Raw genomic sequence first — 18,215 nt, forward strand, 5'->3', positions numbered from 1 at the left:
CTCTTTTGGAATTGTTTGGTCAGCTGTGCCTATGAAATGATCCCTCCACATTCACCAAACGTGTTCTTAAAAACAGCTTTACCTAAAATCCATTCATCTATCTAGTCTGGGATGTGCTTGAGGATGTGTTCCGCATTTGACTTTGTCACCCTTTATGAGGACTCATGGGAGAAATTTGTCTCACGTCTTATTAACAGGAATGTCCATGCTTTTCCTGAACAAGTAGTTTGGGTATGTCTTTGGACATAACAATCATATAACTCACCGTGTTTCCCTCTGAACTGCCTACTAGATGGTCAGAGCTGTGTCTGCAGCAAGTTCATATGACTTTATTGTGTGAGTCTTATGTACAACCTCTTCATCTTTTAATCTTTTATCTTCATCCTAATTTTCTTGTTATTTTCTGGTTGCCATAACATATATATTTTTTATAAGATGTATCAAATTTTTGAAATCAGGTGGAGTGTAATTATATTTTACAATAGAAACTACCAATTACAGTTGTTCATGTGACAAATATTTAGCATCGACTTTGGCCAGTTGCTTTGACTAAGACGTATTTCCTATACTATTTATGTCTGTATAGTACAGATTGAATGGATTTAAACGAGAAAGCAATCACTGAGGTCTTGAGTGGTTACATTTGCATGGCTCCTTGAAGGATGTGGATACAGTGAAAAACTTCTAAAGGATCCTCATGGACCCATCCACCCATCTGCTTTGGAACGTGGTCAAGCTGAGCCTGTGAAACCTAGAACAGGACCACTGCACCTTTGGGAAAGAAGGCCTTGTAGCTAGGACTCTTTATTCCTCCATGAGGAGTTAACACATGCAAATTTTACAAAGCAAAAAGAGAAAATCAGCACAGAAAATATGCCACAAATGCCATAGAAATGACTAGTTTATTTCTCATGAATTTTTATTTTTAAATTTCTGAAGTACAGTCGATTCTTCTTAAGAAAAGATAGTCACAGTTTGTTTAGTATAAACAATAAACTATAAAAATGCCTAATCATTTATGCAAAATGTACATATTTCTAGTATTAACAGTTAGAAATTGTAGAGATTTATCTTAGCTAGATATAACTCAGGAAAATTCCTCTGTCCTGGTCCGGTTCAAATAATTTTTCCTTTTGGTGTTTTGACTCAAGAAAATAAATGCTCGATTGTCTACTTTAAGTGATATAACATGAAAAATACCACATTCCCATCTCATCTCACTCCACTACCCGTTAGAGAAAGCTCAGAGAAGGCAGAGTCACCTCATGTGGACTTTCAACTTTCACTGAGAAAGGTGGGCCTGCTGTTGGAGAGAGAGGCAAATCAACTTTTTAAAATATTTGTCATTTGAGAATACCTTTACACTGTTTACTCGCTCTGAAAAACGCAGAGTTGAATGTAATTACCATTTCCATTACAGAGTTATGAAGATTAAGTCATACTAAGCTTTCTCATGTTCTCAGGTTCTCAAATACATGAAGCAAATGTTAGGATACAGATGGAACACATGGATTATCAAAGATCCATAGTGCAGCAAAAATTGTCTCTCCTGAACATAATTAAAATGTTAATTTCTTGCCCTTTTCAAGTACTGTCATATGTCAAAAACAAAGAAAATGGAATTCTGCTAGCTAAAATTAATTACAAAAATATCAGAGTATCAATATCTCTAATTTAGGTATTTCTAGCAAGCTTTATGTTTATTACCTTAGACTATCGAATTACTTCCTTCTAAAAATGAATGGTGCCATGCTCAATGAAGCTGGCCAAATTGTAGTTTTGATTTAGTGACAGATTAGCCTGAGTGGCACTTTTAAGATTGTAAACTTCAAATAAGTATGATTTGAAGAGAGATCCCTAAGAGTTCTTTCCCTGTCACATAATTTAACACCTTCTTCCTGTGTGTGTCTGTGTTTCTACAAGGACGACATCGGAAAACTGGGCAAGCTGTTGATGTGCGGCTCTTTCAACGTCTGGACAGTTCACAAGGATCGCTATAAGATGAAGGATTTTATTCGATTTAAGCCCAGCCAGAGGCAAATTTATCTCTTTGAAAGGGGACTAGTGTTCTGTAAGATACGAATGGAGCCCAGTGGCCAGGGCCTATCTCCTCATTACAGCTTTAAGAAGTCTATGAAGGTAAAGGGGTCCTTGTTACACCTGGGAGTCAGCACAACCCTATTGAGAGAAATATTGTTATCCTTGTTTTATAGCTAGGAAACTGAAACTGAGGTTTACTTGCCAAACGCCACACCACAGAGCTAGAATCCACACCCAGAAATGACTTCTCCAAAATTAGAGCTTGTAATCAGTCACTAGACAGGGTCAGAGCTGGAATAGAGGTGACTTGTGCTAAGTAGAGAAAAGGGACTATATAGTAGTCTGTCTGGACAAATCGATGTAAAAAGTACCCTCTTTCCTCCAGGCAGAGGAAAGACTTGGTCATGAGAACATGAGCTGGACTTTAATCTTTGACTGTCTCTTCTGCATCCAAGTATAGGCAGTATCCTGATCCGGGGATTCTAGGAACCCAAGTTTTCACCAAGCATTGACTCTCGTCTGTATATGTTTCACAGCTAGGAAATGTTTCACAGCTAGCAATGAGACACACACAATCCCCATCCCACACACACATTTGTGTTCTTGTGATTAAAGTTGTTAATTTATTCATTGTAGCTTTTGTTATTTACAATTACTAGTGGATACTAATTCAGTTACTGTTACAGAGAGATTTGTGAAATACTTAGGTGGTAAAGGAGAGATGATTTATTTGCTTGAAGGTTGCCAGGCTACAGCTCTACATATGGAAAGATGTAGTCTGTGTTGTCCTCTGAAACAGCAAGACAGATGATACTGTACCAGATTGTGTTTTATGCTCTTTGGGGGCCATTAACAGAGGACAGTTAAACCTTTAGAAGGAAGATGGAAGAAGAGAACTATCGGGGGTAGAAAGGAATAAAGTAGCCAGTAGTGACAATTTTGAAATCAGAAAATGACGGTATAGAAAGTTATCTTTTTTCTTTATGACAGTTGATGACACTTTCAATTCACCAACTTGAAAGGGGAAGCAACAGAAAGTTTGAAATTTCCAACCGAAATGGACTTGAGAAATACATCCTGCAGGTAAAGCTCATGCTCTCCCTGCAGCTGTCCTCTCCCCTCCCTGGTGTTCCCATGACTTTATAAGTGTCTTCCATCTCATTATTCTAAAGGTCACCCAGAGAATAAAAGCCCTGTGCAATTAATACTCCAGGTGATGTGACACTCATAGTATTTTCTTATCTGTAATTGCAGGCAGCTTCAAAAGAAATCAGAGATTGTTGGTTCTCAGAAATAAATAAATTACTGACGGAACAACAAAACAATATGAAAGGTAGGGTTACTCCTGTTAACTTGTATAATTCTGGAGAATTATACTATTTCCAGCTTTGTGGTAGGTGGGCAGATTGGGGATTTTGTTAAAATAATTTGCCAGGAAAATAACTGTGGCCACATTTTCATCTGGAAGCCCTGATCACTTTAGATCGTGTGAATTTTTTCCGTGGTTGTGTAGGCATGTGCCCCTTTTAGTCATGTCCCCCACAACGTATCTAATTGCCAAGATCAGCTTCTCGATCCAATACCGCAAAACAACCCAAGAAAATGTTAATGAAAATTTAAATGTCCAGTACTACTTTCGGAAGCTATACTACTTTTTTTTTTTAAGTTGAGATATAATTAATGTAACATAAAATTCACTTTCTTAAAGTGTACAATTCATTGGGTTTTGTCTATTCACAGGGTTGCGCAACTAGTACCACTCTCTAATTCCAGAACATTTAGCATCCTGCCCTCCCACAATAAAACCCTGTACCCAATAGCAATTGTTCCCCATCCTCTTTCTCCACCCAGCCCCTGGCAACAACTTATCTACCTTTTGTTTCTGTGGATTTTCTTATTCTAGACATTTTATGTAAATGGAATCATACAAAATGTGGCACTTTCTGTCTCGTTTCTTTCACTCAACTTAATTTTTTCAGTGTTCATCCATGTTGTAGCTTGTATCAGTACTTCATTTTTTTATAGCTAAATAATAGTGCGTTGTATAGATATACCATATTTGTTTATCCATTCATCTGTTGATGGATATTTGAGTTGTTTATATTTTTGGATATTGGAATAATGCTACTGTGGAAACCTGTATACGAACTTTTGTATGATTCCATGATATCAATTCTCTGGGATGTATGTGTATGCTGTGCCATGTGGTAATTCCATGTGAACTTTCCGAGGAATTTCCAAATTATTTTCCGAAGCAGCACCCTTTCTCCTTCCCACCAGCAATATATGAGGGTTCCATTTTCTCTTTTTCATCAACACTTGTTATTGTCATTTTGTTGTTGTTGTTATAATGATAACCATCCTTGTAGGCATGGAGTGGTAGCTTATTGTGGTTTCGTTTTCCATTTCCCTAATGCTAGTGATGTTTAGCATCTTTTCATGTGGTTATTGGCCATTTGTATGTTTTCTTTTTCTAAAAAATTTTAATTAGTTTCAAGTATATAGTACATTGGTTAAACATCTATATAGTTCATAAAATGACCCCCCCCAATTGCTCCCTCCCTCCACTGACCCTCCACCTTATGCCATGCTCCCCATCCCCATGACCATCCATCAGCTACTCATTTGTACTTCTTTAACCCTTCACCTCGTTCTCCCAGCCCCCAAAATCCCCTCTCTTCTGTCCATCACCAAATTGTCCACTATATTTGTAAGTCTGTTTTGATTAGTTTGTTCTTTTTATTCCTTGGATTCCACATATAAGTGACATCTATAGTGTTTATCTTTTTCTGTCTGACTTAAATACCTTCTAGGTCCATCAAAGCAATATCTTTTTCCATCCCCTTCCTTTTCATATGTAGGGGTCTTGTTTTCTTATTCTTTTAGCCGCTCCATCCCTTGGTTGGAGCACTTAATTCTTTTCCATTTAAGGTACTTACTGATAGGAATGTAGTTGTTACCATACTTTATTCTTGTTTTTGATACATGTTTTTTCTTCTTAAAGAAGTCCCTCCAACATTTCCTGTAATACTAGCTTGGTGGTGATAAATTCCTTTAGCTTAGATTTGTCTGGGAAGCTCTTTATCTGTCCTTCCACTCTAAATGATAGCTTTGCTGGATAAATTATTCTTGGTTGTAGATCCTGGGTCTTCATCCTGTCGAATATTTTTTGCCAAGCCCTTCTGTCCTGCATAGTTTCCTTTGAGAAATCAGCTACCAGTCATATGGGTGTTCCTTTATAAGTAACTATCTGCTTTTCTCTTGCTGCTTTTAATATTCTTTCTTTGTATTAACCTTTGGCATTTTAATTATGATTTTTGGAATTCTCTAAGCTTCCTGGAGTTTTATGTCCATTTCCTTCACCAGGTTAGGGGAGTTTTCCATCATTATTTCTTCAAACAGTTGTTCAACGTCTTGATTTTCTTCAGTTACACTGATCAGTTACACAGATATTTGGACACTTAATAGTATTCCATATTCTCCTTAAATTATTTTTAAAGTCTTGGCATCTTATTTCTTGCTGTTCTGATTGTGTGTCCTCTAATAAGACATTTATTTGATCCTCTTCTTTATTCACTTTGTTTATTCCTTTGTTTATTACATTTAATATACTTCTCATCTCAGATAATGTGTTCCTCATTTCAGACTGGTTCCTATTTATAATTTCCGTTTCCATTTTTATGTTTTTTATCTCTTTGTCGAAGTTCTCACGGAATTTATCTACACTTCCTGTGAGTTCACTGAGCGTTTTTATAACCAGTGTTTTGAAATCTGCATTTGTTAGGCTACTTGATGACTCCATTATATCTGGATCTCTGTTCTCTTCTCTCATATAGTTTCTGCTTGTCTTCCCATTTTGGCTGCCTTTCCGTGTCTGTTTCTACGTACTAAGCAAAGCTCCTAAGTCTCCCAGTCTTATTAGTGTGGATTTGTGAAGCAGGGGGCACAGTCCTGAGAGGGGTTCAGCTGCAGGCCAAATTTAGCCCAAGACTCTACCCCTCTGGGGCTACCTGTTAAGATTCAGCAAGCAATCCACAGATGCTGTGCTTATAGTTGCCTCAAAAGGCCACATCAGAAACCGAAGCCAGCTGGATCCAGTGTGAGTCTAGGTGCTGTTCATCAAAGATCACCTAACTCGTTGAGGATATATTTGGATGTGGCTTGGGTGGAAGCATGAGTTAGGGTAGGTGGGGTTTCAGGGAATCCTCTGGGCAGAGCGACCTCTGTTATCCAGTTTGATGACATTACAGCTATGGCAGCATTGTGTTGGCTGCACTGATAGCAGGGAGGACTCAAGAGGGAACAATGGATACCACAGGCACTTCTGTACCCAGCAAGTCTCACTTTAGCTCTCACTCCAACAATGTCTCCTTTTAAGTCCCTTGTGCCCTCTGCATGCAGCCAAATCATCACTGGTACGCAGAGTGAGCAGGTCTGGCACCGCGAAAATCTGCTCGCAGATGCAGCCCCTTTAAGAGATGTCTGCCACCGCTGCAGCCTCTGTCTCACTCAGCCGCTCGAGACCGGGTAGCCCCACGTCCTCACCCCGTCCTAACTTCTGCCATTGCAGGGTGACTTCTTGGATTTCTCCCTCGTTGTATGGCTTGTTTACCTAGATCCCAGGCAATTCTTCCTTGCTGCTGCTCCTTGTTTCTGTCACAACTTTAATTTGGTCACCAGAGAGATGACAGAGCCTCTGTCATCTATGTCATTTTTTTTCTCCATTATATGTTTTCTTTGAAGAGATGTCTATTTGACTTTTTTGTCCATTTTTTAAATTAAATTATTTGTCGAATTGTAAAAATTATTTATACATTCTGGCTTCTAGACTCTTATCAGACATATGATTTACAAATATTTTTTTTCCCATTCCATTGGTTGTCTTTTCACTTTCTTGATATCTTTTGAAGAGTAAAGGTTTTTACTTGTGATGAAATCTAATTTATATATTTTTCTTTAGTTGCTTGTGTTTTGGTGTTATAGCTAAGAAACCATTGCCTAATCCAAGATTGTAAATATTTACATCTATACTTTCTTCTAAGAATTTAGTTTTAACTCTTATGTTTAGGTCTTTGATCTATTTTGAGTTAATTTTTTGTTAATGGTGTGAATTAGGGATCTAAGTTCACTCTTTTGCATGTGGATATCCTGTTGTCCCTGAACTATTTGTTGAAAAGACTATTCTTTCTCCCACTGAATGGTCTTGGCACTTATTATGGACTCAAATTTCATAACAATGTTTGTGTTTCCTCATATGTTGAATTCTACCTCCCACTGTCATGGTATTAGGAAGTGAAGCCTTTGGGAGGTAATTAGGAGTAGATGAGGTCATTAGCGTGGAGCTCTTATAAATACCGTGGGAGAGTTTGCTTCCTCTCTCTGCTATGTGAGCATACAACGAGAAGTCGGCAATCTGTAGAAGAGGGTCTTCACCAGAATTCGACCATGTTGGCACCCTGATCTCAGACTTCTAGCCTCCAGAACGGTGAGAAATAAATTTCTGTTGTTTATCAGCCACCCAGTCTATGGTACTTTGTTATAGCAGCCCAAACCAAGACAGCACTCTTGAAAATCAACTGGCCATAGATATAGTATTCTTGATTGACAGTCTTTTTCTTTAAGCACTTTGAATATGTCATCCCACTGTAGTGTGGCCTCCATTGTTTCTCATAAGAGATCATCTATTAATCTTATTGAAGAGCCTTTGCATGTGACAAGTTGCTTTTCTCTTGCTGCTTTCCAGATCCTTTCTTTGTCTTTGGACAGTTCGATTATGATACATCTAGGTTTGGATCTCTTTGACTTTATATTTCTTGGAGTTCTGTAAATCATCCTGGAAATGTAAACAGGTGCTTTTCATCAAATTTGAGAAGTCTTCAGACATTATTTCTTTAAATACCTTTTCAGCCTCTTTCTTTCTTATTCTTTTGGAACTCTTATTATATGTATGTTGGTATACTCGATAGTGTCCTACAGGTCTTTAAAGCTCTGTTCATTTTTTTTTTCATTCTTTTTCTTTCTCTTCCTCAAACTGGATAGTTTCAATTGATCTATATGTAAGGACTGTATTCTTTCTTCTGCCTGATCATATCTGCTCTTGAGCCACTCTAGTGAGTTTTTCATTTCAGTTATTATATTTTTTAACCCAGAATTTCTATTTTGCCCTTTTAAAATATGATTTCTCTCTATTTATATTCTCTATTTGATGAGAGTTTTTCTCAGACTTTCCTTTAGCTTTTTTATTTTTGGTTTCCTTTAACTCTTTGAACAATTATTAAATAGCTGATTTAAATCCTTGGTCTAAGAAGTCCAATAGCTTGGCTTCCTCAGGGACAGTTTCTACTGACTGTTTTTTTAAATTTGTATCGGCCACACTTTCTTGCTTCTTTGCATGTCTCATAGTTTTCTGTTGAAAACTGGACATTTAAAATAACACAATGTGGCAACTCTGGAATTCAGATTCTCCTCCATCTCCAGTGCTTGCTGTTGTCGTCAATTTTGTTTTTGTTGTTGATCATTTATTTAGTGACTTTTCTAAACTAATCCGGTCAAATCTGTATTCATGCGTGGCACTGAAGTTTCTGCTCAGTTAATGACTGAGTAGAGATTTCCTTAAAAACCTGAAACCAATAAATATTCCAGTCTTTGCCAAGGGGCTCTGTGTGGATATTGAAGCACACCTTCAATACCCAGCCAGGCAGGTGACAATTCCACCTTAGTCTTCACTTCCTGTTTGTGCAAAGCAAAATGATCAGCCAGCGGTGAGAGCTTAAGGCCTTCTCAGATCTTTCCTTAGCATGCATACAGGCCTGGGCACTTGCACATGGCCTTCTGGATTCTCAGGAATATTTTGGAGCTTTTTAAAGCCACCATGGACATCTCATTACCAACTTTTCCTTTTAAACTTTTAATTAGCCGGTTTTTGCCCCAGCTTTTATCCAGTGCTTTAGGCAGCCAAGAAATTTAACAGTTGCCACTACTCATGTTTTACAAATACCCCTGGGGAAAAGGCTTTTCACATTAGGCAAACTTTGAATCAGGTCTAATAAAGACAGCCTTGCAAGTAGGGTATTCCAAGGAAAATAATGACAATTCTCTGGAAATGAGACTTTGACAGAGTTCCAACCCTGTTCTGCCCCCTCCTATGGCTGCCAGATTGCTGATTTTCACCATGATTGCAGGCTGTTGGTTTCCAAAGCTATCACCAAGAAGGAAGGGTAGGATGGACATGGGGCAATTAAAATACCACAAAGCTTACTGTTCATACTGAGATTCAGCCATCTTTCTTAAATAAATCCTTTCTTGAATGCTGTAAGCTTTTGCTTAATTTACAGTAGTCCTAAAACATTGTTTCTGATCTACTTTTGCTAGTTCTTCCATGCTTTCACATAGGAGATAATTTTGGAGGATTTTTTTTTTCTGCACCATTTTCACAGATGTCATTCTCTGTATTCCTTTCAATAATTAAAAAATCGTTATCTCTGTTACCCTGTCACATTTGTTTTCTTCAATGGATGCTCATAACAGCAAGGATATTTGGTAGGGAAACCCACAACAAGCTTCTTCCACTGAGAGCTAGTATTTCCTTCAGGTAATGTTGTTAGGGTTAAGAAATGCTAGTTTCATGTGGAAACTCTATATCCCATCATTTATACTGATGATAGTTTGTGTGCTTAGTAAGGAAAATGACATAAATATGAAAAAGATAAACTTTGTCTTCACAGACTTCGCAAGAATGTAACCGTTTCATACTCTTTTTGTATTTTCTCTGATCTTCAGCTGGTCGGTAGGATGTGAGGGTGTGTGTGAGTCATATGGAAAAAGATTAAACTAAGAAATGTGATTAGAAAACGACATCAATTTTCTGTCACAACAACCAAGTGACATAGTTCTTGTAAACCGTAGGCCTCTGCCAGTAAGTAGTAACAAGATTATATAATTGATTTTAATTTATAGAAAGGTAAGATGGGAAAAAAACTATGGTTTAGTTTTGCTGTTGAACTATTATTACTGTGTTAAATGTATGTTATTCTAATTGAGTATGAGTGCTTAGGAAGCATAAAACAGAAAGTCATAATAATCCTAGTAGAAAAGGCTACTTCTTTTCCCCAGAAACAACATTCTAGTCACAAGATTGTTCTAGAAATCTTCACTCCCTAGACCAGTGTTTCACAGAGGGTGGTTTAGGGACAAACCTGCATTAGAATTACTTGAAGGGCTTGTTACAAATCTAGATTTCTGGGTTTACCTTAGAACTGTGGAATTAGAATAGTGAGGGTGAACGCCTGGGAATACTTAACTTATTGAAGTTTCTGGACAGAGGCCTTAAACTACTATTTTTAAAAGGCTTTATTGGGATATAACTGACATAATAAACATATTTAGAGTATGCTCTTTGATACGTTTTGACATATGTACATACCTCTGAAAGCATCATCGCAATCAAGATAATGAACCCATCTATCACCCCAAAAAGTTTCCTGATGCCCCTTTTTTATTACCTTTATCTTGCCCCATCTCCCCCCTTGCTTTCCAGGTGAACATTGATCTTTTTTCTGTCACTATAGATTAGTTCAAATTTTCTAGAACTTTATAAAGGAAATCATACAGCATGTACTTTTTTGGTCCGGTTTCCCTCACTTAGCATAGTTATTTTAAGATTCATTCATGTTGCTCGTATAACAATAGTACATTCTTTTTAATTACTGTGTAGTATTCTACTGTTTGGATATACCCCAATTTCTTTATCCATTTACCCGTTAATGAACATTTGGTTTGTTTCCACTCTTATGGGCTATTTTGAATAATGCTGCTATGAACATTCAAGTACAAATCTTCTTGTGGACGTATGTTTTCATTTCTTTTGGGTTAGTATCTAAGAGTGTAATGTTTAGGCCATATGGCAGGTGCATATTTAACTTTTTAAGAAATTGCTAAATTATTTTTTTACATTCCCATAGCAGTATATAAAAGTTTCACATATTATTGTCAGTCTTTTTAACATTTAGTCTTTAAGTGTTCTGATAGGTGAGTAGTGGATTGTCATTGAGGTTTTAATTTGCTTTTTCCTAATGACTAATGGTTGAGCATCTTTTCTTGTGCTTCTTTGCTATTTATATATCTTCTTTGGTGAAGTGTCTTTTTAAATTTTCTGCGTATTGTTTTCTTATTATTGAGTTTTGAGAGTTTTTAAAATATATATTATAGATACAAATTCTTTATTAGATATATGCTTTGCAAATGTTTCCTTAGCATGTGGCTTATCTTAAGAATATCTTTGGAAGAGCAGAAGATTTTAATTTTGATGAAATCTGATTTTTAAAAATATATGGATCACACTTTTGGTGTTGCGCCTAAGAAATCTTTGTCTAACAGTCACAAAGATTGTCTCCTATGTTTTCTCCTAGAAATTTTATAGTTTTATATTTACATTTAAATCTCTGATCCATTTTGAGGTTTTGTTTTCTTTTTGGTAGATGGTGTGATATGTAAATCAAAGTTCAGTTTTTTGCTTATTGATGTCTAGTTGTTCCATTGCGGTGTCTCTAATTGCCTATTTACATAAGTGCATATATTTCTGGATGCTCTATTCTGTTCCATTGATCTATTTATCTATCTTGACATCAACATCTTACCATCTTGTTTAGTAGCTTTATAATACATCTTAAAATGAGATCATTTGAGTCCTCCAACTTTGTTTTTCCTTTTAAAAGTTGTTTTGGCTATTCTATATCCTTTACATTTCTGTATATATTTTAGAATCAGTTCATCAATTTTTACCTGAAAAAAAAAATTCTTTGCTGAGATTTTAATTGGGATTGTGTAAAATCTATAGATTAATTTGGTAATAACGGACATCTTAATAATATTGAGCTTATCTACAATTTAGATTTTAACTGAATCACCCTGTCCTGCCCTGCAGGAAAAGACACGTATGTTATGAGGACATGGCATTTATTCAGTAAACAATTCAGAAACACATTTCTCAATCCCCCCTCAAGTCCTAGCAATATGCTCCCTAGTTTGTGACAGAAATTTATAATCTAGATAAGAAGCAGCACTAGAACCTAGCATGTAGTTTAGACTGGAAAAACAAAAAACAAAAAAACTCTACTGAACTGAAAGACAGACTCAGAGGTATGGCCTTAGCCCATTCCTTTTACAGACTGGCAAACAGAGGTTCAATTTCACACAACTTTTCAGTAGCAGAACCAGGTCTCCTGAGCCTGGCTCACTGAACAGGGTCCGTGAGTGATGCCAACAGCGAGGGCTCTAGGAATTCAGAGGGGCCCACAGTTCCCTGTGTTAAGGAGCAGGAGTAGGGGCCTTGGGCTGGTCCCTGAGAGAAGATGAGACTCCAAGGGCAGAACACAGACTCAAGGGAATCAGGCAACAAGGGAGGAAGGGTTTTAAAGTTCCAAGATCAGGAATACCAGAACCTTATGTCTATCTAGTACTTTTTAAAGCTCTGATACACATGACATTTATCACCTCAGTTTATTCCTACACCGCCTACACCATCTTTAACTGGAGATTGCTGGGTATAATAACTGTGCACTCTAGCAAGGCATACAAGGACCCCAGCCACCTCTAAGGTGACAGGAAGGACACTGGCAGCTGCTGAGGGATGTGGAGACAGGACCTCTAAAGACAGCCAGGCAGAAGGGGCCTTGTGCCCGGAAAGAGTTACAGAGCCAGAGAGGGCTTGTGCAGGGAAGATAGAGTATAACCTGATGAGTGAGACACAGCAGCACGACAAGTCATCACAGGAGGCAGGATCTTTAGTTTGGGACAGCCTCTTCCTTTGTGGCCTGACTACCTGTGACCAGGAGGCCTAGAGAGACAGGGAAAGACCAGGCTCACTGGGAAGGGCTCTGGTGGCAGGCAGCTTTGTAGGGACAGTGCAGTGCAGTGCAGTGCATGAGACACAAGGCAAATCCTAGCCCTGGCAGATGGCCAGAGCATGGGGCTGGGAAATGAAGGCTGCAGCCCCATCCTAGTGACTGGGCAACTCATGCCAGTCACATGGGCGATAAAGGGTGGATCCAGGAACCTTTGCAAGTCACTGAGCTGCCTCTAAGTGAGCATGTCCAGTGAGCATGATTTGGAGCCTTGCTTGAGAAGTTCACAGATAGAGTGGAAGGAAATGAGATTGAGAGAAGAGAGGTAAGCCTCAAACATGTATTAAACTGGAGAGTTTGGTTTGTACGCTGGTGTGGGCAGTGGGGAGCCACTGGAGCTTGAGACCTGGTGTTACTCTTATAGCTAAAACAACACCTGAGCAAAGGACATGATTCCTATCACTGTGCCTGAAACAACTTTCTCTCACCAGGTCGGATAATTTGGGATCTGGTGGAAAAAATGAGCACTTAATGGGTTCATCATTTATTCCTTAATTCAGTATTGATGGAGCTAACTACGGAAACTGAGAGGGACCAGAATAGAGGCATGCAGAGAATGCAGCAGGAAGGGCAGAGAATGGGGAAAGGACACCAAGGCCAAGTAAGCCAGGACCAATGAAAAGCTTCCTGAATTTTTAGGACAATAAGACTCAGATCTACATCCTTACATATATATTTTTAGTATTCTCTCTATGCGTGTATATGTGTATAAAATCAACATATAAAATCAATTTAAATTAGCTTACATTTTAGAGTGTCGATTTTTTTTTATTTCAGGCCAAAGAGAATCCACAGTTTGAAGCAAGCACTAGGTATATACCTATTTTTTTTAAGAAGGGTTAAATATTGCAGATAGTCCATATTAATTCAACATAATTTCATTTTTGATATTTTTTAACACTTAGCTTATTACAAGAGATTTTCAATTTAAAAAGTATCTCTCTATCTACCTATCTATCTATCTATCTATCTATCTATCTATCTATCTATCTATCTATCTATCTGTTACCCCACCCACTGCCAGCCTAGGGAATCTTTCCTAATACTTGCTTGCTCTGTTGCCAGTTGAGGTCACACCTGCCATATGAAACCTCCTTTAATTAGCCTTGTTTCTGGCTGTTTTCTTGAGATTTCATATGAGAACCAATTCTACTGTGATTTTCGCCAGGCTGCCCTACCTCCTCGTTTGCAAAGTAGGCAAATATATCCTCTGATGTGAACTCATTCAGATTCCCTCACTCCACTCAGAAGTCCCTGATCATCCTTCCTTTCTTCATTCCTCCTTGTCTGGGAAGAAGATGCACTCACACTTCTTTCAGAGTTAAGTTCTCACTGGTGCTCGTCACCCCATCTATTCCTGCTTACTTAGAAACTTTCTCATCTATAATTCCTCTCCCTGAGCAAGGCATTCAGAGGATACTTAATAAATGCTTTTTGAATGAACTCGTAGACTGTGATCCAGTTCAGATACAGGAGATTGCATAGTTTCTCTTGGCTTATTTGGCCTGATCACAATAGACGCACTCCAGGCCTTAAAACAATGAGATGATAGAGGTGGGAAGGAGTGAGGGCTCTTGTAAACGGGTGAATCCCTCTCCTTTCCCCTGAATCCATGCTCATACAGAGCACTCTAGTACAGCATTTAAGGTGCTATAATGTGATTAAGTTTTTTTCTCCACCATACCATGAATTCCTTGGAGGCGTGAAAGTTGTCTTATTAGTTTGAGCTTCCCTTGGGCCTCATATTATACAAGGGCCTGGCATTCGGTAGTTCAGTAAATGTTTAGTGAATAAACAAGTAACAGTGCTCATTGAATAATCACATCAGGCTAGCAAACTACTCTCATGAAGTTTAGCTCAAGACACATTTTATTTCTCCCTGATCTTCAGTGCCCAGCAAGTGTTTATTTGTTGACTTAATCTAACTCAAAAGAGTTACTGTACTACATGACACTTCAGGACAGAGAAGAGGGAAAAAGGAAACTATCATGAGCCAAGGAAAAAGCTTTTAAGAGGGTGAAAGTGAATTCCTCCTCCTTACCTCTCCCCGTTTAAAACTTGCAACCAGTTAGATGTTAACTGTATAATCCAGCAAGTGGTGTCCCTTGAACATTCCCTTGTTGAATGTCATGCACAGAGCCTGGGCAGGTCTCGGACTAAAGTGAAGGAGAAGGATGAAGGAGGCCCTTGAGACTTTACACCAGGAGAACCTGGGCTAAGTCAGCACCACTCCAACTGGTTAGGGGGGAATGCAAGTGCAATTCTTTCCAATGGTTCGATGTTCATATGTAGTTCTCTAAAGCAAAGGCAAGAAAGTGGAATTTGCATCGTGGATTGAAAATATAGGAAGAGGTACTAGTAATAGGAAAGACCCAGTTCCCAGCACATGTGAGATCAAAGGCAGGATCCAATGGGAGAGTGGCGCATGGAAGCAATGGGTGAACACAGCAGCTCAGAAGCTGAGGAAGACGTCGACTAATTCTCAGCCCTTCCTCGATTATGTGACTGAGAAGAAAGGTATAAAATCAATTTCATGCTGTTCATTTACACAGATCTAATTAGGCCAGAATTTAAATGAAGGGCAAACATTTCATGTTGAGAAGAGCTTCCCCTTTGGAAAAGCTGACCTCTTAAGGAAATGGTTGTAGAGATAAGAGAATTGCCAGAATGTCTGCTTGAGAATAAAGATACGGGATGGTGGCACTTTATTTCTGGCTCTATTCAGGATTTATGGATTTCACCTCCTCTCACAGTTTTCCATGGAAAGGTTAGGATCACTTGATCTATGTGCTCACTCACAGGACTTCACCTCTAACTTCTCTGTGTGTCAGTTTTCTGGTAGGCAGAACTGGGGATGGGATCAAAAAGAAAAATAAGCGTGGAAGCATTTTTATATTTTGTATGTTTATGGGGCATTGAATGTGCTGTTTTTGTTTTCATCTTTTCTTTTCTTACCTGTTTAAGCTAAAAATAATCTTTTCCAAAAGACCTTTTACTTTCTGCTTTAACCACTGCCCATGATCAAACTCTTGAGAATTTAGTATTTGAGATTTTGGATTTGGATTTCTATGTAATTAATTTGGTGGGATATGAAATATGTATTCAGGCATACAACTTAGTTAGAAAAGGCCTCTGAAAGGAGTTTCAGTTCAAAATAAATTTATTAAGCATCTAGAAACAGTCTTTAAAGACAGCTACACAGACCCCACTCCCTACTCCAGGGCAAGGCTAACTAATGTATGTTTCTTCATCAGACTTCTAGACTTTTGATGTTAAGGAGCATGAAATGGCAAATTAACATGAAGATGGTCACATAATTAAGAAATTGGATGTTCAGTCTTGGTCACCAAATAGTAATGGCAATGCCATTTAATAAGGCAGTGATTCTCAATTAGGATATATATGTGTGTTATATTTGGAAAATGTGTGGTATATTTGGAAAATTTTTAAATGACTTATTTTCTTTGTAGTACAGACCAGGAAAAGTGAGGCTTGAGAAAAATCTTGGCTGGTGAGAGTTCATAGAATTTGGTTCCTAAATTTTCTTTATATGATAAGTCCTGCCCCTGTATGGATTGTAGCAGAATCTCTGAAAGATGTAAAATTTCTGTTTTGTTTTCCATGGAGACTTTGTATTGGCTTATGAAAAACTTTTTAAATAAAAGATAAAATTATCTTTTCATCTCCTAAATAATTGGCTTTATCCCCCAATACTGTCTCTGATCGATCCATATCCCAGCTGCCCTTTTTATTATGAAAAACTCAGACTGAAGGAAGACCCCTGGTATTGGACTCTTCTTTCAGCTGGGGCCCTACAGATGAGTAAAATATGTTTTGAGAATTCTATTCTCAACCAGGTAGGATATTTATTTAACAGGAGACTCTTCAGATTATCAAGCACTATGATAATATTGAGCCTACCAACCATGTCTAGTCATAAAGTATGTTTTGTTCTGAGGCATTTGACTCCCTTTTTCATGTGCCAAGAATCTCTTAAAGAGACCTTTAAAAGATCCTTTGCTTGAGGACAGAATGGTCAACATTGGCACAATCTACAAATTTGCAGATATGAGCCAATTAATACAGTTATAATTCCTCCTTCACCTACAACATAAGGATGTGGATTATCCAGGTGCCTTTCTTTTTTCCTTTCTGTTTCTGTCCTGCTAATTGAAGATCATCAGACCCAAAGATGTGAGGTGAGCAGAAGGATGGATAATATTTAGTTAAGTGTATCCTAGTCTATACTTGATTATAGACCATGTCCATATATGTCTGTGTTTCTGTGTGTGCACACACATGCATGCACACACCTTTAGTGCTAGGAAAGCAGGCTGGTTTCAGGAGACAGAAAGATAGGTGAAAAACTTATATCGGTGTGAGTTTTGGTGATTTTTTTCACTAATTAGAGTCACAAAAACCAGTCAGCTCTTTAGAAGATTAAGCAAAAAAACCCAACTCAGTTATATTGTGAAAACTAGAACAGTACACTGAAAATACCAAATGCTGGTGAGGATATGGAGCAACAGGAACTCTCTGATCGTTGGTGAAATTTTAAAATGGTACAATTTGGCAATTGCTTACAAAGCTAAAGATAGTTTTCCCATACAGTCCAGCAATCATACTCCAAATGAGTTGCAAACTATGGTATATTCATACAATGGAATATTATTCAGTGGCAAGAAGAAACGAGCTATCAAGTCACAAAAAGACACAGAGGAAACTTAAATGAATATTGCTAAGTGAAAGAAGCCAGTTTTAAAAGGCTACATACTATATGATTCCATCTATATGACACTCTGAAAAGGCAAAACTATAGAGATAGTGAAAAGATCAGTGGTTACCTGGGTTCGGGGTAGTGGTTGGGGGATGACTAGATGGAGCACAGGAGATTTTTAGGGCTGTAAAACTGTTCTGTATATTATATTGATGGACATATGACACTATGTATTTATCCTAACCCATTACTATACAACACAAAGTATAAACCCTAAGATAAACTATGAACTTTAGTTAATAATAATGTATCTATATTGGTTCATCAATTGTAACAAATGTACCACACTAATGCAAGATGTTAACAATAGAAACTGTGGGGAGAGCATGGAGTTAGTTATATGGGAACTCTCTGTACTTTCTGCTCAATTTTTATGTAAAGCTAAAACTGCTCTAAAACTAAAATCTATTATTTTTTTAATTAAAAAAAAAAAAAAGCCCACATGCAGTTAGTATAGTGGAAGCTGTTGATACCTGGCCCAAATCCTTTTTATCAGG

The 18,215-nt window shown here is 37.8% G+C and overlaps 1 protein-coding gene across 1 annotated transcript in view; it reads left to right on the forward strand.

Moving 5' to 3' along the window:
- The window catches only part of MCF2L2 (MCF.2 cell line derived transforming sequence-like 2), a 195,338-nt gene that overhangs the window by 168,904 nt on the left and 8,219 nt on the right, over positions 1-18,215 (forward strand). Inside the window, exons 23-25 of the mRNA XM_011382746.2 lie at positions 1,924-2,139; positions 3,031-3,123; positions 3,295-3,373. Coding sequence (XP_011381048.2) covers positions 1,924-2,139; positions 3,031-3,123; positions 3,295-3,373 — 388 coding nt within the window. The remainder of the gene's footprint in view (positions 1-1,923; positions 2,140-3,030; positions 3,124-3,294; positions 3,374-18,215) is intronic.

The sequence above is a fragment of the Pteropus vampyrus genome, unplaced genomic scaffold (assembly GCF_000151845.1).
Source record: "Pteropus vampyrus isolate Shadow unplaced genomic scaffold, Pvam_2.0 Scaffold14, whole genome shotgun sequence".
NCBI classification, from domain to species: Eukaryota; Metazoa; Chordata; class Mammalia; order Chiroptera; family Pteropodidae; genus Pteropus; species Pteropus vampyrus.